Source organism: Lampetra fluviatilis, chromosome 35 (assembly GCF_964198595.1).
Source record: "Lampetra fluviatilis chromosome 35, kcLamFluv1.1, whole genome shotgun sequence".
Classification (NCBI taxonomy): domain Eukaryota; kingdom Metazoa; phylum Chordata; class Hyperoartia; order Petromyzontiformes; family Petromyzontidae; genus Lampetra; species Lampetra fluviatilis.
Window position 1 is genome coordinate 3,581,360 of NC_136309.1, and position 27,982 is coordinate 3,609,341.

The following is a 27,982-nucleotide window of genomic DNA, read 5'->3' on the forward strand; positions in this document are numbered from 1 at the left end:
AGCTCCAAAAATTAAGATTGAACCACTTCTACGGGGAAGTTTTAAGCTCATCTTTTTTCTCTCTCTGGCTATTTGTTCTCTCTGCCTGTGTCCTCTCTTTGGAATTTTCACACTTAAATTCTAACTTAGCAATCTTTGAAATACGTAATCAACCAGGCTATGCGTTAATTGTGTGTTGACCGACTCTCTGTGTTGCATTACATCACATTTCGATATTTTGCGAGGTTATTTAATTTTAGTGTGTCTTTCTCCTAATTTTCCAGCTTGCGTGCCGTGCCACGTCGTCATCTTACTTGCGCAGCAGCAACACGTTGCCGTCCACTCATTGATATGCTAATTTTCTCTGCCCCCTCCCTCTCTCCGTCCCCGCCCCCCTCCCTATATTTAAGGGACCGTCACAGAAACGACCCCTCTCTCTGTGCCGATATGTGTCTTCTCTCTGTGTGTCCTTGTGATGTCTGTCTGCTTGTATGTCTGTCTATAGTTTTCTAGTTAGATTTTTGTTGCTATTTCTCTTATGCCTGATGATGATTGCTTGTGTTGCAATCGAAACGTCGCTATTATTTTAATTTATTATTTTATCTTTAGACGTGACTTAACCGAAAGAACCAAAGAAGACTATAGGGCCTATAGTCTGTTAAGGCTATACGGGGGATCTTTTGTGCGTGTGTGTGTGACCCTGCTGAAGCTGCGGTGGCTCAAATATTGGAAGAAGAAGTCACCCCCGTGGGCGGCTGGCTGAGGTGCCATCTGTTGAGGAAGTACTGAAAGCGATTCAGAGTCTGAGACCAGGAAAGGCACCGGGCAGAGATGATCTCCCAAGCGAAATGCTGAGGGGAGGGTGGCGTTTGTGCACAGACTACCCTACATGAAGGGGGACCGCACAGATTGTAACAACTACAGGGGCATCTCACTCCTCAGTGTGCCGGGAAAGGTCCTGGCAAGTATTATTCAACATCGCCTTACTAGGCACGCTGAGGAGGGGCTTGCAGGGCCCCAATGCGGTTTCAGGAAAGGGCTGTCCTGCACAGATGCCATATTTTCTGTCCGTCTGCTACAGCAGAGGTGTAGGGAATTCCAACAAGACCTACATCTCTGCTTTATTGACCTGGTCAAGGCCTATGATTCCATCAGTAGGCCTGGGCTTTGGGTTGTTCTTCGTGCTTTCGGAGTCCCTGACCCTCTGCTCACGATCATTAAGGACCTTCGTGACGGTGAGCGAGCTCGGGTAAAACTACGTGGCCGGGAGTCAGAGCCATTCCCTGTACACCTTGGGGTGCGACAGCGATGTCCTCTGGCTCCCACATTATTATTTTGACCACGTAGTTCGTGAAGCCTTCAATAGCTGTACCGGGGGAATTTCCATTTGGTACAGATATAATGGGAGGCTGATCGATGCCCGGGTGCGGTCAAGAGATGGCTCCCTATTGGTCAACCACGTTATGTATGCCGATGATTTGGTAATTGCTGCTCATTCAGAGGAGGAGTTGGAGATGCTGCTGCTGAAACTGGAGCGTGCCACTAAGAGGTGGGGCCTTACCATCAGCCCCACCAAAACTAAGCACCTGCCTGGGTATTTTGTACCATTGGAAACTCCACTCCCACAACTCCGAATCAGTGATGGAGCAGTTGTGGAGAGAGTGCAGAGTTTCCCATACCTGATCAGTGTGCTCATGACCGGCTCCGGTTTAACAGCAGAGGTCTCACTCCGAATCAGTCTAGCGGCAATATATTTTCATCGGTTGCGTAACGCTGTGTAGAAGCTACCTGGTCTGTTGCTCCGCACGAAGCTTCAGGTCTTCTCGGCCACGGTTATTCCGTCCCTTCTCTACACTTGCGAAACGTGGACCCCCCCTAATGGAGCATCTTCGCCGGTTAGAAACATTTAGGCTGGCCTGCCTACGATCCATCCTGGGTTTAACCAGGCTGGATTGTGTGAAGAGCTCACAAATCCTTGAAATATCTGGGCAAAGTCTCATCGGTGAGCTCCTCCGGCAGGCAAGGCTGCGTTGGCTGGGTCATGTAGCCCGCATGCCCGGCCACCGCATGCCTAAACAGCTTTTGTTCGGCCGGATAGAGGGGGCTAAACGGGCGCGGCACGAGCTAGAGAAAAGATGGAGTGATGTGGTACAGGAGGACGTGGAGCTGAGTAGATTTGCCGATGACTGGTACCAGCGGTGTCAAGATCGGCCTCTGTGGAGGAGGCTCAGTTGGAGGCAGTCGCCCTGGTAAGTAGAGTGAGATGAGATGGGAGACGCAGGAGAGTGTGTGGAGGAGAGTAGAGAGAGACCGAGAGGGGAGAGGCAGGAGAGTGCGTGGAGGGGAGTAAAGTGAGATGAGATGGGAGAGGTAGGAGAGTGCGTGGAGGGGAGTGCAGTGAGATGAGAGGGAGAGGTTGGAGAGTGCGTGGAGGGGAGTGGAGTGAGATGAGAGGGAAAGGTAGGAGAGTGCGTTAAGGGGAGTGGAGTGAGATGAGAGGGGAGAGGGAGGAGAGTGCGTGGAGGGGAGTAGAGTGAGATGAGAGGGGAGAGGTATGAGAGTGCGTGGAGGGGAGTAGAGTGAGATGAGAGGGGAGAGGTAGGAGAGTGTGTGGAGGGGAGTAGAGTGAGATGAGAGGGAGAGGTAGGAGAGTGCGTGGAGGGGAGTGGAGTGAGATGAGAGGGGAGATGTAGGAGAGTGCGTGGAGTGGAGTGAGATGAGAGGGGAGAGGCAGGAGAGTGCGTGGAGGGGAGTGGAGTGAGACGAGAGGGGAGAGGCAGGAGAGTGCGTGGAGGGGAGTAGAGTGAGACGAGAGGGGAGAGGCAGGAGAGTGCGTGGAGGGGAGTAGAGTGAGACGAGAGGGGAGAGGCAGGAGAGTGCGTGGAGGGGAGTGGAGTGAGACGAGAGGGGAGAGGCAGGAGAGTGCGTGGAGGGGAGTAGAGTGAGACCGAGAGGCAGGAGAGCGCGTGGAGGGGAGTGGAGTGTGACCGAGAGGGGAGAGGCAGGCAGGAGCGAGCCCTGAGGAGGAGGCTCTGAGTGCGATGTTGACATTGATCCGTGAATGGCTTGGGAGCCGCGTTGTTTTAGCGACGTGGTCGGGTTACGAACGGTGCCGAGGGGTCTGGTGTCGTCGTCTGGAGTTGGGGGACCAGGGCCTTCGGGCAGGACGTAGAGGACGATGAGGTGGATGAAGGAGTCGGAGTCGGGATGCCGACGGAGGCACGGATGAGAGTCCCAGAGTCAGCCGGGGTGAGACTAAGGTGGACGTGGGAGGGAGGGAGGAGAGGAGCGTGCCAACGTTGGGGCAACGTTGGTACGTGGTTGGAGTTGGCTACTGGCACCTCCCCTGGGTCAGCTCAGCCTAAAATATAGAGGTCATGACTATGTTGGCTTGCGTGAATGTGAGCCTGGCTCGGACCTCCCCTAGATAGACTCGGCCTGAAACGCAGGGACTCTGCCTCTAATTATAATTGTTTTGGCTTGGGTGAATGTGAGCCTGGCTCGGACCTCCCCTAGATCAACTCGGCCTGAAACGCAGGAACTCTGCCTATATTTTTTGTTTAGTTTTTTTTGGCTTGCGTGAATGTGAGCCTGGCTCGGACCTCCCCTAGGTCAACTCGGCCTGAAACGCAGGAACTCTGCCTCTATTTTTTGTTTAGTTTTTTTGGCTTGCGTGAATGTGAGCCTGGCTCGGACCTCCCCTAGATAGACTCGGCCTGAAACGCAGGAACTCTGCCTCTATTTTTTGTTTAGTTTTTTTTGGCTTGCGTGAATGTGAGCCTGGCTCGGACCTCCCCTAGGTCAACTCGGCCTGAAACGCAGGAACTCTGCCTCTATTTTTTGTTTTGGTTTTTTGGCTTGCGTGAATGTGAGCCTGGCTGGGACCTCCCCTAGGTCAACTCGGCCTGAAACGCAGGAACTCTGCCTCTATTTTTTGTTTAGTTTTTTTTGGCTTGCGTGAATTTGAGCCTGGCTCGGACCTCCCCTAGATCGACTCGGCCTCACGGCACGATGGAGACGGCTTCGCACGCGCGCGACGGCACGCGGTGGCAATAAAAACCCGGAGCTCGCACCCGACGACAGGAACAACAAAAGGAATGAACTCTTGAATTTCAGCCGAGACCTGGAATCGTGGCAACGGATCGGGATTCGCGTGCAGTGGGGACGAGGGTGGCGGTGTTTGAATCTGCACGTCACGAACAGTGGCATAGCGTGGTCTATGGGGCTCTATGTTATAGGTCTATATGTGAGTCTATGGGGGCTATATGTGAGTATATGGGTCTCTATGTGAGGTCTATATGTCAGTCTGTGGGTCTCTATATTAAGTATATGGGACTGTATGTGAGTCTCAGGGTCACTGTGTGAGTCTGTGGGATCCATGTTATGTATTTATTTAAGTCTAAGGAGCACTATGTGAGTCTATGGGTCTCTATATTAAGTATATGGGGCTGTGAGTCTAAGGGTCACTGTGTGAGTCTGTGGGTCTCTATATTAAGTATATGGGGCTATATGTGAGTTAAAGGGTCACTGTGTGAGTCTATGGGTTTCCATGTTATGTATTTATTGAAGTCTAAGGATGTCACTCTGAGATTTTATGGGTCTCTATATTAAGTATATGGGGCTGTATGTGAGTCTAAGGGTCACTATGTGAGTTTGTGGGATCCATGTTATGTATTTATTTAAGTCTAAGGGTGTCGCTATGTGAGTCTATGGGTCTCTATATTAAGTATATGGGGCTGTATGTAAGTCTAAAGGCCACATTGAGGATATTGATCTCGATGTGAAGCCTATGGGGGCTCAATGTGAATCGAAGCGTCGCTCTTCGAGTCTATGCGTCTCCATGTTATGGTCTACGGGTCTCAGTGGCATAGTCGGGGTGGTTGATTGACATGGACCCTGATCGATCGATTGAAATTGGACCCCACCTTCCCATCCTGCTCGGGGCGTGCCCCACCAATTCTTGCGGGAGCCGCAGGGAGACGCGGGAGGGAGGCGACGTGGGATTTGACGAGCGGCGAATCACTGTGAAGGGCACGGTCCCGATATATGAACAAGGCCGAGACACGCTGGCACCCACCCGCTTCCTCTGACCATCACAATCAGCAACGCGCACGCACGAGACAAAGATCCCCCGCGTATCCTTCGACGGCCGACACGGCACGCGAAGGGCTGGGTGGCCAACACCACGTTCGGCCGCCTTTGTCTCAATTTTTTTCTTTTTTTACTACAAACCCCGCCAGGTACTCATTTGAGGCCGAGGTGACCTAGGGGAGGCCCAGGAGCGGTTCAGATAATCGTCGTTGTGTTTGTTGGCCGTGAGCGGGATACGAACTCGGGTCGCCGGGTTCGGAGCTTAGTGCGCTAACAACTACGCTACCGCACCCCGCACGTAGATACACAAAGATAAAGATCCCCCGCATAGCCTTCAACGACTGTTGGGGCAAGTGCTGTGTGGAAGCGACGACCCGGCGATCCGAGTTCGATTCTCGCTCACTGTCGACACCGGTGACGATTATCTGAACCGGTCCTGGGCCTCCCCTAGGTGGACTCAGCCTCAAATTGCTACCCGGTGCAGTGTGTGAAACATCGCCACTGGAGAGACAAAGGCGGCCGGGCGTGGTGCTGTCCACCCCACCTCCTCGTGTGCCCTGCCCAGCATCGTAGGTGCTCGCTAACAGCACTTGCCCTAAAAAAGTCTGTTAAAGGCTATACGGGGGATCTTTATACGTGTGTGTGTGTGTGCGAGTTTAATTGACCCGTTACTCCCAATAGCAAAACAAAAACCACTTTCCGCATTCGTCCATGAAGCTGCCCGGACATTCCTCTGCACGGTAGCAGCGACGATCTCTCTGCTCTGAAGAAGGGCAATTTCCCGAAACGTCGCCAATTCAATAGATATCCTCCTGCTATTGGGGACACCTTGAGACTTACGGCTGTCAACAGCGACTCGGAGTGTAACTGTTCATCGTGACAATTGAAGCGCCTTAATCGGGAAACGTAAAAAAAAATGATTCTCATCATTCCCCACGGTGTGTATCATTGCCCGCTCGATCTCTCTCGTCTCCTTATTTACCTGCTATGAAGAAGGGCCGTTGTCCGAAGCGTCGCCAGTTATGTATTTGTTTTCCATTTAAAGCTCACGCGCCACGCACACACGCGTGGCGTTTACGTTGGACGGGACACGTCTCGAGTCACTCTTGATGCTCTTCTTGCTTACGACCAATCACGCAGCAGCAGCAGCAGCAGCGGCAAAATGTTACCTTCGTTTGTGTTCATTACACCTGAGCGCAGAGACGTAGCCCACGTAGCAGCGCGCACGCGCGCGCGCGCGCACGCGGACACACGTGGTAGCGCGTGCACGCGCACGCACGCGCGCGGCACCACGTGGTAGCGCGCACGGCGCTCCGGATCACAGCGCGTTCGACAAACGCGAGCACGCTCCAATTCCATCATCGATCGATCGATCCTCCTCCTCCTCCTCGTCCCGTTCGGCGTCCCACCACCCTGAGCGACATCGCTGGTCGCTACACGTACGGCGGGTGGGCAGGGAGGTGGGGGGGGAGTTATACTGCCAGTCATGGGTGGTGGTGGTGGGGGGGGTGGGGGGTAGCGCAGTATGTCCATCTTGCTGTACTGCCACTAACCAGTCAGCCGCGAGGTCAGGTAACGATGTACTGCCTCAATCTTGGTCGGAAGCTTTCGTGACTGCAGGAATCCATACTCTGGTTCTTTCGGTAAAGTCACGTGGGTAGAAATAAAAATAAAATAAAACGAATCACGACGTTTCGATCGCAACACAAGCGATCTTCATCAGGTGGAACGACAACGGCAAGAAAATTCTGAAGTTGGCGAGAGAGCTGCCGTGGCAGATCGCTTGTGTTGTGATCGAAACGTCGTGATTTGTATTTCTACCCACGTGACTTTACCGAACCAAAGAGTATGGCCTGCATCGCCCGCCTTGCCCCCCCCTCCTCCTCCTCATCTCCCCCGTAGCTCGGCACGGCGTCCGATCAGTTTCGTGAACGCGACGCTCCGCACGTGTGGCGTAGCAGAGCGTCGTGGGAACAGGCGAACACGGCGGTGATGCGGGGGATAACCCACCTCCCCCCTACCCCCCTATCGCCGAAACCTATAATCCTCGATTTTCCGCAGTGACATGGATGGGACGGATTCGCCGAGCTGTAGTCACAACCCCTGCGGGTAATAGGATCAATTAGCCACGCGGCTTTCGCTTATCCGTAAAAAAGATCGTGGATAATAGGAGTAATCGATAACCCCGGCAGATAATAGGTTTCCTTTTCACTGCAACTTCTTCTTACCCACGAGATTTTTAAGGAGCCACTTCGCTATCCATTGTCGGTAAAATAGCGGATCACAGAAGCAGTAGGGCCGTGGGTAATATGGGGTTTGGGGGACCCTTCAGCTGCCACTAATAAGAGGATTTGCGGGTAATAGGACCGCGGATAATAGGAGTTCTGTAGTAATAGGTTTTCACCCTTTAATCTGGTACAAAAACTGACACCTTTGTATAAGGGATCATGTTTGCAACAAACACAACACAGGCAGTCAAAATGCAAACAAAAAGAAACAACTCTGAAGTAGATTTTCTTAGAGCCTAGTCTCTAGTCTCTAAGAAAAGCTGTCTCGGGTGTGGACCAATCAACTTCAAGGACAGTTCATATCATTATTATTATTATCTGAGTTGTTTCTTTTTGTTTGCAATTTGACTGCTTGTGCTATGGTTATTGCAAACATGATCCCTTGTATAAAGGTGTCAGTTTTTGTACCAGATAAAAGGGTAAAAACCTATTACTATATTTTGCTACTGGTAAAGGAGGTCTCATAGTGTATGAGTTCTGTACCTCCATTCCGTGTCTCCAGATAGGTTCCGATGTTCATATGGGGGTGCTCTTGTCGATTACATCCCAATAATCCGGCGGCATTTGTTGTCACGAGCCTGACTCTACTGATGATACCCATGGAATCGAAACCGGTCCAACATTATCCAGATAAAACCATTGCCGCATGATAATATTGGTCTTGAAAGCCACATGGGGCCGATGGCCTGGACAATATTTGTCTTCATAATTCCACGAGATGTGTCACGAGTCCTGGTCGCGATTCGACTCAAGAAATATAATGATGATTATTCATGTCTCGAAGGTGGTTGGGTGGCTCAGAGGTCAGGGGTCAGAGCCGGTTCCGGCGAGAACCTGGGTTCGAATCCCACTCACTACGTTGTCATGCAAAACATATTTTTTTTATTTGAATAAACAATGAAGGCCTCTCTTGAACATGAGTCATGCGGACTCGGTGTGAATTAGCTTGACAAAAAAAAATAATAATATTCAGATCTAAGAGCACTCTATTATGTAGACGAAATGAAGGAGTTTATTTCGTGTGTAGCGGCGTGTAAGGCCGTCTGTGTGTGTGTTTATCTCTCTGTGCGTGACCGTGTCTGTGTGTGTGTTTATCTCTCTGTGTGTGACCGTGTCTGTGTGTGTGTGCGTGCGCGTGGGAGGTGGGGAGCGGTGGCGCATCGGTTAGCGCACTGCGATACAAACCCGGCGACCCACGTTCGATTCCCGCTCAAGGCCACCAACACGTGGCGATTATCTGAACCGGTCCTGTGCCTCCTCTAGGTCGACTCGGCCTCAAACGAGTACAGTATCTGGTGCGGTGTATACAAAAAATGATCGTCACTCGGGCGTTGTGCTGGCCACCCACCCCTTCGCGTGTACTGCCGATTTTCATAGGTGCTACTCGCTAACAGCACTTGCCACAACAGTCTGCTGAGGCTTTACGGAGCATCTTTGTATTTATATTTGGTGGTGCCCGCTGCTACTATAAATTCCCACATATGGGCCATTTGTGGCCGGGTCGCTTCTGAAAAAAAAAATCCATATAACTCAGTGGGGCTTTACCTGGTGAAAATGACAAAGAAATAATTAAAATACAAAAACATATATTGCCGCTGCTCGCAAACGGCACTTGCCCCCAAAAGGACCGTTGCGACTATTCGGGGGATCTTTGTCTGTGTGCGTGTTAGAGCATCCTCCCCCATTGTCATGCTAAACCGGGAGGGACTACGCTGTGTGGTGCCTCCCGCCTCATCAGAAAAGGTCACGCGTCTCACGCTCCCTGTCAGCGAGATGCCACGCGGAGAGAGAGAGAGCGAGGGGAGGAGGAGGGGGGGGACAAGGACGTCACCGTAGCAGTTCGTAGCGTGGTGGTGTGCGGTGTGGTTCGTGCCGCGGTGGTGTGCGGAGGGAGGGGGATCGAAGAGTTGACCCTGACGGAGCGTAGATAACAATGATGATGATGATAACAATGATGATGATGATGATGATAACAATATTGTTCTGGATGATGATGATGTATGTATTATTTTGAATGATGATCATATTATGTTGAATTATGATAGCAATGATTACGATAACAATGATGATGACGATATTGTTCTGAATGATGATGATGATGATTGTATTATTTTTAGTGATGATGATAACAGAGATGATGATAATTATGATGATGAAATTGTTCCGGGATGATGATATGATTTTGAATGACAATGGTAACAATTATGATGATATTGTCCTGGATGATGATATTATTTTGAATGATGATATTGTTCCGGATGATGATATTATTTACAATTATTATAATGATATGGTTAATGATACGGATTATGATATAAATGATGATGATTATAGTGATAACCAAGGTCCATTTTGATGATGACGATTACGACGATGATGACAACATTTGCGATTGTAGAATAAGTTGTCGTGATTCGACGACGATCGCGTTGGCGATGAAGATGTTACATTTAATCACGACAATAGTGACGCTGACTCCATCGTGTTTACAGTGTTTGTCAGACTGTTCGCATTTTTTTATTTCCTCTCGCTCTCTCCTCTCCACTCTCCTTCTCTCTGTCTCTGCTTCTTTTCTCTCTCTCTGCCCTCTCTCTCTCTCACTTCTCGCTCTCTCTTTCCTCTCTCTCACCCATCTCTCCCCATCCTCCATCTCTTCCACGCAGGCTCTCTGAAGGGGCGCTGCAAGAAAATTGATCATTTTCCTGAAGATGCCGACTTCGACTCAGCCGAGTACCTGATGCGTAAGTCCGAACCACGGCATTGCACCGTCACAATCGTCATCATCGTCATAATCATCATCACCGCGCGTTCCACGCAACAAACCTGGGGCAAGGGACACCCCCCATTCCCCTTCCTCCCCCCCAGTGGCAGTTGTCCATGTGTGGTACAAGCTCATAATAATGATGATGTCAACATGAAACGCACTCGTAGAGAGAGAGGGAGATGACGACTCAAAGGCACCAGGAGGAGGAACCACAGACGAGCGGAAAAGAAGCAGCAGCAGCAGCCACGCGGTAAAGCAGCCGGTGCCAACAATTTCCCAAGCTCTGCGGGCCTCTATATATATTCAGTTGGCTCAGTGGTAGAGCGAGCGGCTCGCTATCATAAGATTGCGAGTTCGAATCGTGGTTTGGAGGGCGCGTGGGTGGGTTGGGGGTGACTCCACCCATCATCCCTTCCTCCAGCGGTTGATAAAATAACGAACTGCTTTGTGCGGAGATTCTCCCCGTGGAAGCGTGGATAATTCTCACGACGTTTCGGCCACAACGCAAGCAGCCGTCCTCAGGTGAAGACCAGGTCTGTCGGGGAGACAGGACGGCTGCTTGCGTTGTGGCCGAAACGTCGTGAGAATTGTATTTTATTATGTTTAATTTTTATTATTTTATTATTTCCCTTCTACGTGACTTTACCGAAAGAACCAAGAAAATGAATCCCTGCAGTCACGAAAGCTTTAAATCGAAATCCAATAAAATAGTTTAGTGTGTCCATCCTCCTCCCTGTTCCTTCTTGCAACATCCACCCCCAATATCGCCTCGCCCCCCCCCCACTCTCCTCCTCCTTAGTCCCTTCCCCCCACTCATCACAAGCCGTCAGCGTCGTCGTCGTAAAACATTCGAGCAGCAGCTTTCCACCTGTACTTGATCACCTGCGGCCGTACAAGCAGATCGTCCATGATCCGGGCTGCTCCCAGCGTTATCCGGCGGTTCCTCGGGCCGATCCGGTGAAACCTCTCCGGAGGATGTAGCCGAGTTTCGGTGATTGGCAACCATCCGGCGCGACAAAAAACAAAGCAGCTACGCTCGATTTCAGTGCTAAATATTACACGCGGTACATTATACACTACGTACAACTTAAACATGTATATATACATCACCCCGTGATGCGGAGTCTTCGAGATTGGAGTGATAAGTACGGTGATAGGATATTTATTGATTAATTTGTGTGTTTAGTTACGCCGATTTCATATAGTGAACAAATTGAAAACACAAAAAAATGTTACACACCTCAAAACATAACGTCATACAAGAAAGTGCAAAAATAAGCGATTTTAAATAATGATCATGTCGTGATTTTCCGGAGTTTTTTAAAATCCGGCACCCCTTCTCCCCCCCCCCCCCGAAGCCGCCCGATAATCGATGATCTACTGCATATCACACATGTTAATATGGTAATCGATGATCTACTGTTATATATCTACGTTGAACTTCTTTCGCACCGTACGTAGCCAACCGTGCTAATCGGAGGTGCGGGAGATGAACAACCGTCATGACGATGGTGATGATTTCGATTTAAAGCTTTCGTGACTGCAGGGATTCATCTTCTTGGTTCTTTCGGTAAAGTCACGTAGAAGGGAAGTAATAAAATAATAAAAATAGAACATAATAAAATAATTCTCACGACGTTTCGGCCACAACGCAAGCAGCCGTCCTCAGGTGAAGACCAGGTCTGTCGGGGAGAAAGCGGTCTCCCCGACACACCTGGTCTTATTTTATTGCGGCTGCACTTAAGATTATTTCGATTATCTTGCTGCTGTACATTTCCACGTGATAAGCCGATTTGTTGATGAGCTATCGCTTCTGAAATATACGTTAACACCTCAGTGGGATTTACCTGGGAATGTACAAAAAAAAAGTAGTTTACTTTTATTTGTTCAAGTGATTCGTTTATCTTTCCTACACTTTGCACTCCTTTCGAAGTCGATGTAATTTTTTTTGTCGTCGTCACGTTCTGACGCCGCGCCCCTACGGGGACACCTTGTGGCAAAGAGCTTTGCAGCTCATCGGATTTCTCCAGTTTGAACAAAAATATTCTGATCAATAACGCTGACGGTGCCACTGCTGCTGCTGCTGCTGCCGTTGGTGCTGCTGCTGCTGCTGATGAATGATGATGTTGATAATTGTTTTTTTACCCTTCCATCTAGGCAACAAAACTGACACTTTTTTTTGCAAGGAGTCATGTTTACATAGACCACAATACCTGCAGTCATAATGCAAACAAAAAACATAACTCTGATAATGTGCACTGTCCTTGAAGTTGATTGGTCAATAAGTATAACCCGTAAAAACTAAGTTTTTCACTATAAATCCTTTATATGCGTGGCAGCGAACTTAATATAAAGGATTTAAAAATATATTCGCCTGTGGAGGACGCGGGGATCGATCCCGCGACCTTTGGCATGGGAAGCGAGGGCGCTACCAACTGCGCTACTCCGACACGGCCTGTGGAGGGGTTACGCTCTGGGCTCTTACACTGTGACGTTCAGCCAAAGCCATGAATGAGTTCTATTTGAATATATGTAAAATACAATTTTTTTGCCTAAAAAGTGTAAAATTTTGGGAATTTTTTTTCACGAACAATAATTGTCTCGCACAACGAGTCTGTGTGGAAAATGTCAGCTCGATTGGATCACGGGAAGTGGGTTAAAAAACGACCGAAAGATTTGCACGGTCGTAAGCAAGCAAGCACGCAAGCAAGCAAGCACGCAAGCAAGCACGCAAGCAAGCAAGCACGCAAGCAAGCAAGCAAGCGAACTTAATATAAAGGATTTAAAAAAAAAGGTGTCAGTTTTGTTGCCAGATAGAAGGGTAAAAAACCAATTATCATATTTTTTACTGGCAAATGAGGTTCCCATGGTGTAAATGATGAAGATGTTGAATGTGTTACCCCCTCGCCCCCCCCACCCCCCCCCCCCCGCAAGGCGTGGTGCGAGCCTCCAGCGTGTTCCCCATACTGAGCGTGGCGTTGCTTCTCTTTGGGGGGCTGTGCATCGCTGCGAGCCGCTTCTACAAATCCAAGAACAACATCGTGCTGAGCGCGGGGATCTTTTTCGTCTCTGCAGGTGGCACAGCACGCGAGCACACCAAAGACAAAGATGCCCCAGCCACGCCCCGTTTAGCCTTTTAGAGATTTTCGGGGCAAGTGCAGTTAGCGAAGTGGCAGCAACAAAGGCCGGAACCGTCACCGCCATCGCTATGGTCATCAAACCACTGTGGCTGTTATTTAGTAATGACATCGCACATCCCATGCGGTACTTCTTAAGCGCCACTGCTAGCACCACCCAACCACCACCACCACCACCACCAAACCACCACCACCAATTTATTACCACCACCACCAAACTACCACCACCAATCTACTACTACCACTAAGCCACCACCACCCAACCACCACCACCAATCTACTACCACCACCACCAAACCACCACCTCCAAACCACCACCACAAAACAACCACCACCAGCAATCTACTACCACCACCACCAATCTACTACCACAAAACAACCACCACCACCAATCTACTACCACCACCACCAAACCACCACCACAAAACAACCACCACCACCAATATACTACCACCACCACCAATCTACTACCACCACCAAACAACCACGACCACCACACGACGCAGGTAGTGGCAACATCATCATCGGCATCATCTTGGTTGTGCAACCACCACGATTACTACCATCACAAAAAAAATACAAGCGCCTTCACCACCATCACCACCATCATACAACCACTAAACTACTACAATTCCACCACTACCACCATGATAATGATGATGACGTCCTTGGTGGCATCACTGCGTACATCTCCACCAGACTACCACCACCAAACTACTACCATACAGCCACTGTCACCAAACCACTACCATGCAGCACCACCACCATCAAACCATCACAGGCAAAATGACTACCGGCACCACCATTCCCATCACCACGAAACAACCACCACCACCACCGCCGCCAAACCACTACCTAGCACCACCTCCACCGCTGCCACCACCACTGCAGCAACAACCGCAGCAGTCGACGAATCTCCTAACTCCCCCCGCTCGTTGTTGTTGTTGTTGTCGTTGTTGTCGTCGTCGTCATCGGCGGCGGCGGCGCCGTGGCGGGCGCGGACGGGCCAGGTCTCAGCAACATCATCGGCATCATCGTCTACATCTCGGCCAACGTGGGCGACCCCAACCAGAGCCAGTCGAAGAAGAACAACTACTCGTACGGCTGGTCCTTCTACTTCGGCGCGCTCTCCTTCGTCGTCGCCGAGATGGTCGGCGTCCTCGCCGTGCGCATCTACATCGACAACCACCGGCTGGAGCGGGCGCGCTTCCGCCCCGACTTCCTGCGCAAGTCGGCCGCTTCGTCGTCGTCGGCCGCGGCGGCGGCGGCCGCTCGAGTCCCGGCTGCCTACGTCTACCGCTACCGACGCCGCTCGCGCTCGCCCTCGCGCTCGCGCTCCCGCTCCCGCTCCAGCTCGCGCTCGAGCGAGGCGCCGCTGTCGTCCCTCCACCAGCAGCAACAGCAGCAGCAGCTGCACCAGCAGCAGCAGCAGGGTTCCATGGGCATGCCCATGTCGATGCAGATGACCATGCCGCTGCAGATGACCATGCCGCTCTCCATGCAGATGACGATGCAGCAGCAGCAGCAGCCGCGCTCGCGCGACGGTTCGCCCGTCGCGGCCAAGGGCTTCTCCTCCGTGGCCTCGCAGGGCCTGCAGGCCGCGGCGGGGCAGCAGGCCGCGGCGGTCGCGGGCCAGTCGCAGGCGTCGGCGGGAGACATCGCCATGTACACGCTGGGGCGCGGAGACGCCGGCGGGAAGCAAGTGGGAGGCGGAAATGTGGCGGCGGCCGGAGGCGGTGGCGGTGGCGGCGGCGGTGGAGGAGGAGGCGGGAGTGGGCCCTTCAACAATTCAGGAGGAGTGGGAGTAGGAGCGGGAGGAGCTGCCGGGATGAACGTGGGCGGGGAGGGAGGATTCGTGCAACACTCGCACAACTGCGTGCACAAGGAGATGCAGGACACGCTCACGTCGACCATCACGAACCGCAGGACCACGCCGGTGTGACGGGGGCCCTCCTGCTCCTCCTCCACCTCCTCCTCCTCAACATCCTGATCCTGCTCGTCATCGTCGTCGCGGGAATCCAGGATGGGCTGCGTAACAACGACCGAGTGGAACTTTTCACGTTTGTATCTATTTTTTTTTTCCTTCTCGCCTCAGAAATCCGAGTGCGTGCCCCGGTAGGCCTAGGCAGTTCCGGCGCGGCTCGCGAGGCGCCAGGGTTTGGTGGCTTTTTTTTTCCCTTCCACTGCAGAAGCCGAGCCGCGCCGCTGACGTCACGAACGAGTTGACGCGCGAGGAGACGGCGCGGCGACGAGTTCGAGTGCCGACGGAACGGGTCGAGGCGCGTGTTGGCCACGCGGCGACGCCGTCTGTGTGCCCCCCCCCATCACCACCCCCACCCCCGCCGCATCCGTACTGGACGACTTAGTCACGCGGCGCCACGAACGCGGTCATTCGCCCCGCCCCTGGCCCTGCTTGGCCCCCCACTCGGTTTCGGTTCTGGCTCGCCAAGGGCGAATGGACAGTGGCGAGCTGCCCCGCCGTGTACTGCCTGTGGGAGACACCGTGCTGGCTCGGCTCGGGTGATGTGCCAGTGGAAAAAAAAAAGAAAGAGGCTGCCGTTGTGTTTCCGCAGCGGTGGCCGCGTTGGAAAGGTAAAGGCGGAGCCCTGCAATTGCGCACTTGCGCCGCTGCTGGGCGGAAGGGTGCGCCCACCACCGGCGGTTGCACCTCCTCGTCTCAACCTTCTCTTGGCCAGACATCTAGGAAGAGGTGGGAGTGACGATGCCGTCGGCTAGCGTCTATCGCGCTTTCAGCAGTGTGTGTTGAGATCTGGTCACTGGGTGTTGAAATCTGGTCACACTGAGTGAGGTCTGGTCACTGGGTGTTGAGATCTGGTCACTGGGTGTTGAGATCTGGCCACACTGAGTGAGGTCTGGTTACACTGATTGAGATCTGGTTAGACTGAGTGAGATCTTGTTACAGTGAGTGTTGAGATATGTCCACTGGGTGTTGAGATCTGGTCACTGGGTGTTGAGATCTGGCCACACTGAGTGAGGTCTGGTTACACTGATTGAGATCTGGTTAGACTGAGTGAGATCTTGTTACAGTGAGTGTTGAGATATGTCCACTGGGGGTTGAGATCTGGTCACTGGGTGTTGAGACCTGGTCGCTGTTGAGATCTCGGCACGCTATGCGCTGAGGATCATATTGGAAATCCGGTTGAAAGTTTATGCATATTTGTGACCACTTGGGCTTGATTGATGTGTTGAATAGAAAGTCATTGCCTGTAAATATTTGGCCAAAACATCAGCGGAACAAACTGCCTGTCCGAGAACGCATGCGTTCAACTCTTCGTGCATTGTGGAACTCAATGCGCGCACAGCAACTATTTTTTTAATTAACCAGGAGCAACCCGGCTACCACGAATGATAGCTCAACGAAGTGGCTTATCGCCGTGTGTAAACTTATCGCAGCCAAATACTCCAAACGCATGTCGATTCTAAACATGGAGGGGGACAAACCGGAGGGCACCTGAGAAAAATCCACGCGACCACGTGGAGAGGGACACGGGATCGAACCCACGACCTCCTGTGTGCCAGGCGAGGTAGTTAACATCTCGCCACAGCGGCACCGCTATGGCAAGTAAGCGCAGGGCACACGTGAGAATGTCCTGTCACTCTTAAACTCGCCCTTGTGTACTACTGTCGAGCAGTGCTCCTCAAACTTCTTGGCACCAGGGACCGGTTTCGTGGAAGACATTTTTTTTCACGGACCGGGGTGGAGGGGGGGTTAATAATTGGGTCTTTCCCCCTTTTCAAAGAAGCTCTCCAACGACGTTTGTTTTTTTCTCATTTTGGCTACTAGGGGTTAGAGCTTGTGGGCTTACCAAAACCTTGACTAAGACGAGCGCGCAGTGCGGGAAAGAGGCGCGGACGGAAGTGGAGAATAACAAAATAATTGGGGCGGGCCACGCACGGACTCACCGCTCTCACCTCCTGCTGTGCGGCCCGGTTCCTAACAGGCCACGGACCGGTACCGGTCCGCAGGCCCGGGGGCTGGGGACCCCCTGCTGTAGAAGATATCGCTGGAACTCTCCAAACCATAGCCACGGAACTCTCCATGGGTTTACACCATTGGAACCTCATTTGCCAGTAAAAAAATATATTTTTACTGGCAAATGATGGTGCATTGTCTTTGAGTTGTGCGCCTTTTGGCGTCATCTGGTCCAACACCATGTGAGACTAGGCTCTAAGGAAAGCTGTCTCGGGTGTGGACCAATCAACTTCAAGGACAGTGCATTCATTATCAGAGTTGTGTTTTTTGTTTGCATTATGACTGCAGGTATTGTGGTCTATGCAAACATGACTCCTTGTCAAAAAAGGTGTCAGTTTTGTTGCCAGGTAAAAGGGTAAAAAACCAATTATCTCCATGGGTTGTTGCCGCGCTGTGATGGTCGCTCCCTGATGCTCGTGGAAGAGGCCTCCCAGTTTCCCGCCACTCCCCGGTCATGTTCTCTCGATTGCAATCCATCGCATCCTAAACGCTTACGTTTGCAAGCATTAAAGACACGTACATATATCATTCCTTAAACGAAGGTTTCTTGTGGGGTTAGATCGCGTAAATATAAATGTGTCTTCTTGGTTCTTTCGGTAAAGTCACGTAGAAGGGAAATAATAAAATAATAAAAATAAAACATAATAAAATAATTCTTACGACGTTTCGGCCACAACGCAAGCAGCCGTCCTCAGGTGGCCGAAACGTCGTGAGAATTATTTTATTATGTTTTATTTGTATTATTTTATTATTTCCATTCTACGTGACTTTACCGAAAAAACCAAGAAGATGAATCCCTGCAGTCACGAAAGCTTTAAATCGAAATATAAACGTGTCGTTAAACCGACCACCACCCGACACGGCCAATTAGTAAGGTTTGTCACGTAAACAAAACGTGTCGATTAGTTGCTACTTCAGCACACCGGTTGTGCGTTGGAGAGTGAACCCAGAACATGAACAATTCGAGTACCGTGACTTTTCGCCGGTAATTACAACCAGCATCATCGGGCGCCTGATGAGACTGGATGGGTAAACATGGTCGTGAGGACTTACGTGTTGGTCTTGAGTTGAACACAAATTTCACAATCAGGGGTTCAGAGAACTTTTTGCTTTTTTACCGAGGGGCCGAATGCGAGACTTGCAAATACCTTTCAGTGGACTACGGCAAATATTCCCCCGTGTAGCCTGAACAGGCTGTTAGAACAAGTGCTTGTTGAAGACCGTGGCATGTGACGAGGGGCGGAGGTGATGGCCAGCACCACGACCCGACTGCAGATTTGTCTCCGCAGCGCTGATGTTTGCGCACTGCACCGGGTGCTCGTTTTTAAGGCTTAGTCAGCCCGATGGGAGAGGGCCTCCTTCCCGTACCCGATTTGGCGCAGCTAAGATGCTTGCCAGCCACGTCGCCGTTTGTTGGGACGCCCCACGTGATCTTGCCAACGCGCACCCCCTTACTGGACGCCAGTGAAAAAGAGCTTCATAGCTCATCGGATTTCCTCCTCCGATCTAAACAAAGATTCTGGTTCTGAAATAAATAAACGAAGTCGCGGCCCGTGTCTGAGCCGTCGCCCAACGAAACTCTCCCCCTCTTCCCCCCCCCCCCCCCATTCTATTTTTTTTTACAGAAATTGTCATTTTATCCACGCTTTTATTTAACAAAAAAAATTATCCAAATGTGTTTTGACTCGAATACAATGTAGCACTTATTTCAGCAGAGTGAAAGGAAATCCGATGGCTGGCTCTCATACAGTCACCTAATGCTTCCCCTTTCCCCGTCACATTTCCTATGGAACCCGACAAGAATATTTAATATTTTCAGTCATGGCAATTGAACGAACGCAATGCTCCCCATCATTTTTTTAATTGCATCTCGCCCTCGCCCCCCCCCATCTATCGCATCTATACAATAACAACAACAACAGAGTCCCAAAAATCGTGCCTAGATATGACAATTATTTCGGACAATCCGAATTTGTTTGCGTAAAATTATTTCGGATAAACACGTAAATAGGAAGTGACGTAACATTCGTGCGCTTTTCCCACCTGAAGAAAAACTGAACTAGACTACTTTTGTTTTACCAGGTGTAAGGTCCCACTGAGATATGTGGCTTGCCTGGCCATCGCAAACGAGAGCTCAACGAAGTGGCTCTTCAACACGTGGACATTCATAGCAGCAAAGAAAACTCTGAACGCGCGATGTTGTTAATTCTAAATTTGGAGGGACAAACCCGGAGGACCCAGAGAAAAATGCACGCGGCCACGGTGAGAGAGGAGGGAGAGAGACACGGAAACTCCACGTATACAGCAGCAGGCGTCAGGGTCTGGATCGAACCCACGACCTCCTGCATACCAGGCGAGGCAGTTAACATCTCCTAGCCACCGTGGTGATGATGAGGGAGAGAGACACGGAAACTCCACGTATACAGCAGCAGTGGTCAGGGTCTGGATCGACCCACGACCTCCTGCATACCAGGCGAGGCAGTTAACATCTCCCAGCCACCGTGGTGATGATGAGGGAGAAAGACACGGAAACTCCACGTATACAGCAGCAGTGGTCAGGGTCTGGATCGACCCACGACCTCCTGCATACCAGGCGAGGCAGTTAACATCTCCTAGCCACCATGGTGATGATGAGAGAGAGAGAGACACGCAAACTCCACATATACAGCAGCAGGCGTCAGTGTCTGAATCGAACCCATGACCTCCTGCATACCAGGCGAGGCAGTTAACATCTCCTAGCCACCGTGGTGATGATGAGAGAGAGAGAGACACGCAAACTCCACATATACAGCAGCAGGCGTCAGGGTCTGGATCGAACCCACGACCTCCTGCATACCAGGCGAGGCAGTTAACATCTCCTAGCCACCGTGGTGATGATGAGAGAGAGAGAGAGACACGCAAACTCCACATATACAGCAGCAGGCGTCAGGGTCTGGATCGAACCCACGACCTCCTGCATACCAGGCGAGGCAGCTAACATCTCCTAGCCACCGTGGTGATGATGAGAGAGAGAGAGACACGCAAACTCCACATATACAGCAGCAGGCGTCAGGGTCTGGATCGAACCCACGACCTCCTGCATACCAGGCGAGGCAGTTAACATCTCCTAGCCACCGTGGTGATGATGAGGGAGAGAGACACGGAAACTCCACGTATACAGCAGCAGTGGTCAGGGTCTGGATCGACCCACGACCTCCTGCATACCAGGCGAGGCAGTTAACATCTCCTAGCCACCGTGGTGATGATGAGGGAGAAAGACACGGAAACTCCACGTATACAGCAGCAGTGGTCAGGGTCTGGATCGACCCACGACCTCCTGCATACCAGGCGAGGCAGTTAACATCTCCTAGCCACCGTGGTGATGATGAGAGAGAGAGAGACACGCAAACTCCACATATACAGCAGCAGGCGTCAGTGTCTGAATCGAACCCATGACCTCCTGCATACCAGGCGAGGCAGTTAACATCTCCTAGCCACCGTGGTGATGATGAGAGAGAGAGAGACACGCAAACTCCACATATACAGCAGCAGGCGTCAGGGTCTGGATCGAACCCACGACCTCCTGCATACCAGGCGAGGCAGTTAACATCTCCTAGCCACCGTGGTGATGATGAGAGAGAGAGAGACACGCAAACTCCACATATACAGCAGCAGGCGTCAGGGTCTGGATCGAACCCACGACCTCCTGCATACCAGGCGAGGCAGCTAACATCTCCTAGCCACCGTGGTGATGATGAGAGAGAGAGAGACACGCAAACTCCACATATACAGCAGCAGGCGTCAGGGTCTGGATCGAACCCACGACCTCCTGCATACCAGGCGAGGCAGTTAACATCTCCTAGCCACCGTGGTGATGATGAGAGAGAGAGAGACACGCAAACTCCACATATACAGCAGCAGGCGTCAGGGTCTGGATCGAACCCACGACCTCCTGCATACCAGGCGAAGCAGTTAACATCTCCTAGCCACCGTGGTGATGATGAGAGAGAGAGACACGCAAACTCCACATATACAACAGCAGGCGTCAGGGTCTGGATCGAACCCACAACCTCCTGCATACCATGCGAGGCAGTTAACATCTCCTAGCCAACGTGATGCCCCCACGACGCACTCTCGTCGCCTGGCGTCGATATCTCGTCACCACTTTCGCTGACACGCAAACGCGTGAACGAACAAGGTGCGGTTACTTGCAACGGATCGGGTAAAAAAAAGAAACCAACAACAAAACTTAGGTGAGAAATTGTCCTTTTGCAAAATATTTTTTTAATCGGAAATCAGGAAATGTCACATTCGAAACTCGCCCTGGACTTGCGTCTAACACCTGGGCGCTTTATCAGCATCGTTTCGAGCAAATCGTGCGCTCCCAGAAGGCCGTGTGGCTGGTGAGAAGTAACAAAAATACAAACACAGATTTGATTTCTTTTACGTAAAAAAGAAAATCTGTTTGCATTTTTTCCTCCGGTGTCAACACAATACCATTTTCGGGGTCTCAATAGGGTGGGAAGGGCGGTTGGGGGGGGGGGGGGGATATTGCCCCAGCCCCACCCACCCACCCCCGGATCCGCTCCTGAGCATCTTAAATGTTGCCCGCGTAACGCAATCGTTCAGGCTGGTGCGTGGTCAGCTCAGGGGGTGCGACAATCGGGACGGTTGGAGAGGGGGGGAGGGCCCCAATATTTGATTTGTCTCTCACGGTGGCTGTCAAGGGGGGCACCCAACTAAAGTCGTTTTATTTTAATGTTTGTTGTTATTTTACCAGGTAAGGCCCACTGAGCTCCACAGCTCTTTTTTTTCAAAAGCGGCCCGCCCGCCACAAGCGATGTAGCTCAACCGAGTGGCGGTATCATACGGGCAGCGCGGCTATCGAGTGTGCAGGCGATGCAACTGCGTCTCTGGGTGAGTGCAGCCGTACGAAGAGGGTAGAGGACGGGGGGCGGTGATGGTGTAAGCTGGACAGGTGACTCCTGGTTCCATTGCGAGCAGCGGGGTGTGGGGTGGGCACGGCCCCGCGTGCCCACCAAGGTTCGATGCCACCGCTGGCGATGTCGCGCTGTGAGCAGGGAGGGTCATGGCGCCATCTCACAGGTGGTCCACGGCATTCGTGGCATTACCACGAAGTGAATGAGACATCGAAATCGCCTCGTGGGTTCCCCGGTGCTGCTGCTGCTACGTCGCCCTCCGATGCGTTTTCTCTTACCGGGAGGGGCGGGGGGATTGTTGTTCGGCACGATGTCCGACGTTTCGGCCCACGTGCCTGCCGGGAGATTTCGCCGTCTGCACAACCGGGCAGCTGTGCCGGTGGTACGGCTCATGAAGAACGGGCGTGGGGGCGGGGCGGGGCGGGGGGGGGACATATCAACGTAATGTGTTGGGCCATATTATTACATTATTACAAATTGTTATTATACAACGATGATGAGTGTAATGATCGCTAATAATACGCAACTGCCAAAAAACAAACGGGGCTTTTAATGTTTTGGCGAGGCTGGCGGATTTCTCTTAACGAGGGCACGGGATCCCCGGCGAAGACCCGGGAGGAGATGGCCAACGCGAACGATGTCCGACCGAGTTTGGCAGCTGCTCCCCGGCACGTGCAGCGAAACGTCGGACAACGCGCGACCCCACCCAGAAACGCGTCGGTGAACGACGCAGGGGCGGGTGAGCTGCCAATCGACATCGAGCAGCTGCGATGCGGCCGAAAACAAGTAAACAAACCCAGCGTTAAATTTCGATTTAAAGCTTTCGTGACTGCAGGGATTCATCTTCTTGGTTCTTTCGGTAAAGTCACGTAGAATGGAAATAATAAAATTAAAAAAATAAAACATAATAAATTAATTAAATTTCGATTTAAAGCTTTCGTGACTGCAGGGATTCATCTTCTTGGTTCTTTCGGTAAAGTCACGTAGAATGGAAATAATAAAATTAAAAAAATAAAACATAATAAATTAATTAAATTTCGATTTAAAGCTTTCGTGACTGCAGGGATTCATCTTCTTGGTTCTTTCGGTAAAGTCACGTAGAATGGAAATAATAAAATTAAAAAAATAAAACATAATAAATTAATTAAATTTCGATTTAAAGCTTTCGTGACTGCAGGGATTCATCTTCTTGGTTCTTTCGGTAAAGTCACGTAGAAGGGAAATAATAAACTAATAAAAATAAAACAATAAAATAATTCTCACGACGTTTCGGCCACAACGCAAGCAGCCGTCCTCAGGTGAAGAACAGGTCTGTCGATAAGACTGTCAATAAGACAGACCTGTTCTTCACCTGAGGACGGCTGCTTGCGTTGTGGCCGAAACGTCGTGAGAATTATTTTATTATGTTTTATTTTTATTATTTTATTATTTCCATTCTACGTGACTTTACCGAAAGAACCAAGAAGATGAACCCCAGCGTTTCAAGGGCCGCAATGCCACGCTTGGTGAATACGAGAGGTCTGTGGGTCCTGAAATAAAATCACGTTCAGATTATCGACGCTTTAAAGAGCCGCAGGTTTTTGCCGACCCGCCCACCCCGCTGATCTATTGCTGATGCGTGTGGATAGGGAGGTCAGGGAGGAGATGCGTTAGATCGGGGGAGGTGGTGGTGGTGGTGACGGCGGCGGGGGAGGGGAGTTGAGGAATTAAGAAAAACTTGCACCCATTGTTTCAGCTCCCGCGCCGGGAGATTGTGATCGCATCGAATCGCAGCGGCGACTTTTGGCACGAAGCAAATTGGGCGCGTACACCGCCAATAAATCTCGCCCACCGATCAATCGCGTCCACCGATCAATCGCGCCCACCAGGACACGGCAGGGTACATCTGTAGCCACGGGGATGATCGTGGGAACGGTTGGGTTTTTTTGTTTGTTTGTTCTCTATTTAACGCGGTTTCATGAAGATGGAATCGCCCTCTTCATGCATTAAGGATGCGTCCATAAATATATGAGCGGAGATACATTTATCCAATCAGCCGTGACCAAAGCATTGTTTATTTATTTATTTGTTTCGCCCGGCCACGTGATGCAGATTGAGGAGGACGGCATTTATCTTCGCAGCTGCAGCGCTTTGTAAAGGGCACGGTGGTCTGTCCACTGTTGTATTACACTGACCAACACACTTTTTCTGGCATAAGGTATTCGAAAGGTTTAAAGGTTATTTTGGGGTGCTGATTCCAAATCTGGCATCAGTTTGTGTCTATCACATCAGGGTTTTGAGATGTAAAATATTGCATTTTCAATAAAAACTGCAGAAGAAAAATATTAAATAACTGTGGATATCTACGTAAAATTATATTATAAACACACGATCCTAAAAATACAGCACCGCATTTTAACACTAAAGCAGTCACTGACTCGCAACAACTTGCAATCGTAAGTGACAGAGTTAATTTCGGGTAAAATCAATGAAAATGGGGTATGCCGATAGCATAAAGACGAGATGTGATAGAGCAAATCTGAGATCAGATTTGGAATCAGCACCCTGAAATTAGTCTAGAACAGCTGCAAAAGTCCAGGCCAGAAAAAAATGTGTTTTTTTTTTGTTGACCAGTGAATTATTGATGCTTCCCAACCGCCACCGCCGCCGCCACGACCGCTGTCGGCACAGCAACCACCTTGGGATTCTTGTGATTCTTAAACCTAAGGGGCCGTCCATAAATGACGTCACGCACCTAGGAGGGGGGGAGGGGTCAGACATTTGTGACGATGTGTGACGAGGCGGGGGGGGGGGGTGTTTGAGAAATGTGACGTCACATCAAAATGCAGCAACTTTACATAAATATAGACAACAGGTTCTACTTAATTAAATTTACTTTTTACTAAATGTTTCTCCTACTACATCGGAGTGCAGCGCCACGTTAAATACGCACTACAATGACAATAGTTAAGAGCGATTTGAAGCATGTTTTATTTTCAAAATGGAAATATGGTTTTGGGGGGGGGCAGAGATTTGTGACGTCATATTTGAGGGGGGGTCTGCTTTTTGTGACGCCGTTTGACGAGGGGGGGGGGGGGTCAAAAATCGTCCAAAATCGCGTGACGTCATTCGCCGTCACTCATCATCATCACCATCACCACCACCATCACCACCACCATCACCATCATCACCACCACCATCACCACCACCATCACCACCATCACCATCACCACCATCACCACCACCATCACCACCACCATCACCATCATCACCACCACCATCACCACCACCATCACCACCATCACCATCACCACCATCACCACCACCACCATCACCACCATCACCAACGCGTCACCCCTCTTCGCTCGCACGCGCTGTGGAGTGGTGGTGCGGTGCTTAGCGCACTGCGCTGTGGAGTGGTGGTGCGGTGCTTAGCGCACTGCGCTGGGAACCGGGCCAGTTGAGTTCAACTCCCGGGCACCGTTGACATCATTGACGATGCCCCCCCCCTCTCCTTCTCCCTTCTCTTCTCTTCACCAACCCTGCACTTTGCTTTGCTTATGCCGTGTTGCATACGGCAAAGCAAAGGTAAAGGTAAAGGTGTCCCAAGTGGCTCAACGTGGCTCCAGGTTTTGCGTGCGCGTATCCAATATCCAAAAGAATGCGTTGGGGGGGTGGGGGGTTGGGGTGGGGGGTTTGTTTCGTGCCAAGCAGCGTAAATGTCGAGTCTGGGAAATTCATGGCAGTGTAGCCCTGAGATTGGCCTGGTGGGGGGTGGTGGGGGGTGGTGGGGGGGAGGGTGGGGGGGTGGTGGGCGCACGGATTTGAAAATTGTAGGGAGCATACAAAGTGTAGTACAACTGTGGATATGTATTTACTTGTTTGAAACAATCTTACTGCTGTAAGAAATACGCAGAAATCGCTTTGTTTACAAAATGACAATATTGTCCGGATTAGAAGACGCTCCGGAAAGTAAGACGCACCCCCCCCCTCCCCCCCAAAACCGGTGTCGATGAAGTTGTGCAAGCCTGGCATCACGCATACACAAAGCCACTGGGTTTCTAAGTGCGTCTCAGAATCCAGAGAATACGGCGTGTTTTGTTCCTGTGTACGTGTTTGTTAACTTGCGCGGGACGAGAAATGTGAAGATAATGATCAACACCGTCCAGAAAATCCCCCTAAACCACCCCTCCCCCGCCCAAGAGAAAAAAAATCGATTTCTTTTTTTTGTTATCAGCCCCTCCAACAGCAACCACTCAACGAGACAATGACCACTCGTGTCGGCCGGCGTGGCAGAAAGAATAAATAAATCAACCTTCAGACACTTGCGGGGGTTGGCGCAACGTCAACATCACCAACAACAACAACATCATCATCATCGCGTCGCTCGCTGCAAACGCCAAATCATCAGCAACTTTGCTGCCACTGCGATGCGGGAGATGAATTTTATATATTTGTTTACTTTCTCACTCATTTTGCCCATGCATGGAAGAAAGAAAAACAATTTGAAAAGTAAAAAAATTCAAGTCACCGACGATTCAAACTTCTGACAATCCCCGCGGAATGACATCTTCTAGACATTCGTCAAGAACTAACGGAACATTTAATTACATATAAATATTCTCGCGAAACGTGCATGGAGAATCATCCGGAGGATTTTTTTCAAAATTCCCGACGCACTTTTTGTCACGGCAAAGAAATTGCCGGATTTAAAAGGAACAACAACAATAACAATAGTAGCCCTGACGATCGCGGGAGGAGATGTGGCGGAGGGGATGGGGGGTACAGAGAGAAGGGAGGGAGGGGGGAGGGGTCGTGGTGATGAGACTCTTCAACGTGAACCGCGAAAGGTTACAGCCGTCTGCTCCGCTATTCGTCCGTCCGCCCCAAGTCAAGCGAGAAGGAATCTCGATTTTTTTTTTCGTGTGTGTTTGTGCTTGTGGGGGGGCTGCCGAAGACGGAGGGGGGCGATCTGAGTCATGCCCCTCCCCCATCCCCCCCTCCCCCATCTCTCCTCCCTCCACCACCCTCCCCCCGCCGCCACACCGCGATCACACCGCGGTCTAATTCCGCATCCGATCCGGTTGCTTTTGTAATTAAGGAATTCTGTGTTGTCTGTCTGTTCGCTCTGTCGGGGAGGGGACTCAATCGACGGCGGGGGTAGAAGACTCGAGAATTGAACTCGCGTAACACGGAGCGCGAACTTTGGCGTTTCGTGACCTGGCATGGATCGTGGGGCGCAAAACGCCTGTGAAAGGATTTCTGTCGGCTGCGTGGACATAACCATGGAGTAGCAGGCCGGTCCCCGTCCGTAGGAATGTGGAATGTTACCCCCAGCACCGCCACCACCACCACCACCCCCCCCCCCCCCGAACCAACGGAGAAACTGCATGGGACCACCCAACGGAGAAATGAGATTTTGGAGAGTGGCGATTCTGTGTGGAATTGACGTCTCAGACGAAAACAACAACAATAATAACAATTTAATTTTAAGACAAAAAAGGGAATATTTATTGAACAAAAAAAACAGACGAAACGAACACAAAAATGAAGGAACGCAGCGGTATCAAAGAGGACATTTTCGAATTGGTGCGTTTAATTGATTTATTGTATCGTCGCGACCCAGATGTTTTGCATGTTGCTACACACGGCCACGATAAGGAGCGCCTCCACGTGGCCTTCAAGGGCGCAATTGAGGTGGCCGATGTTGTTGCTGTTGTCGAACGTAAACCAAACTACAACGACTAAAGGTTCACACGAGGGCTACGCCTTGTTACCCGAAGCCGCATCTCACCCGACTCGCGTTAGCGATGATGGCACCAAAAGTAACA

At 50.9% G+C, this 27,982-nt stretch overlaps 1 protein-coding gene across 1 annotated transcript in view; it reads left to right on the plus strand.

Moving 5' to 3' along the window:
- The window catches only part of LOC144944685 (voltage-dependent calcium channel gamma-3 subunit-like), a 47,859-nt gene extending 30,515 nt beyond the window's left edge, over nucleotides 1-17,344 (plus strand). The window contains exons 2-5 of the mRNA XM_078873045.1: nucleotides 10,022-10,099; nucleotides 13,057-13,197; nucleotides 14,270-14,658; nucleotides 14,740-17,344. Coding sequence (XP_078729171.1) covers nucleotides 10,022-10,099; nucleotides 13,057-13,197; nucleotides 14,270-14,658; nucleotides 14,740-15,201 — 1,070 coding nt within the window. The 3' untranslated portion in view covers nucleotides 15,202-17,344. The remainder of the gene's footprint in view (nucleotides 1-10,021; nucleotides 10,100-13,056; nucleotides 13,198-14,269; nucleotides 14,659-14,739) is intronic.
- Nucleotides 17,345-27,982: the final 10,638 nt, after the last annotated feature.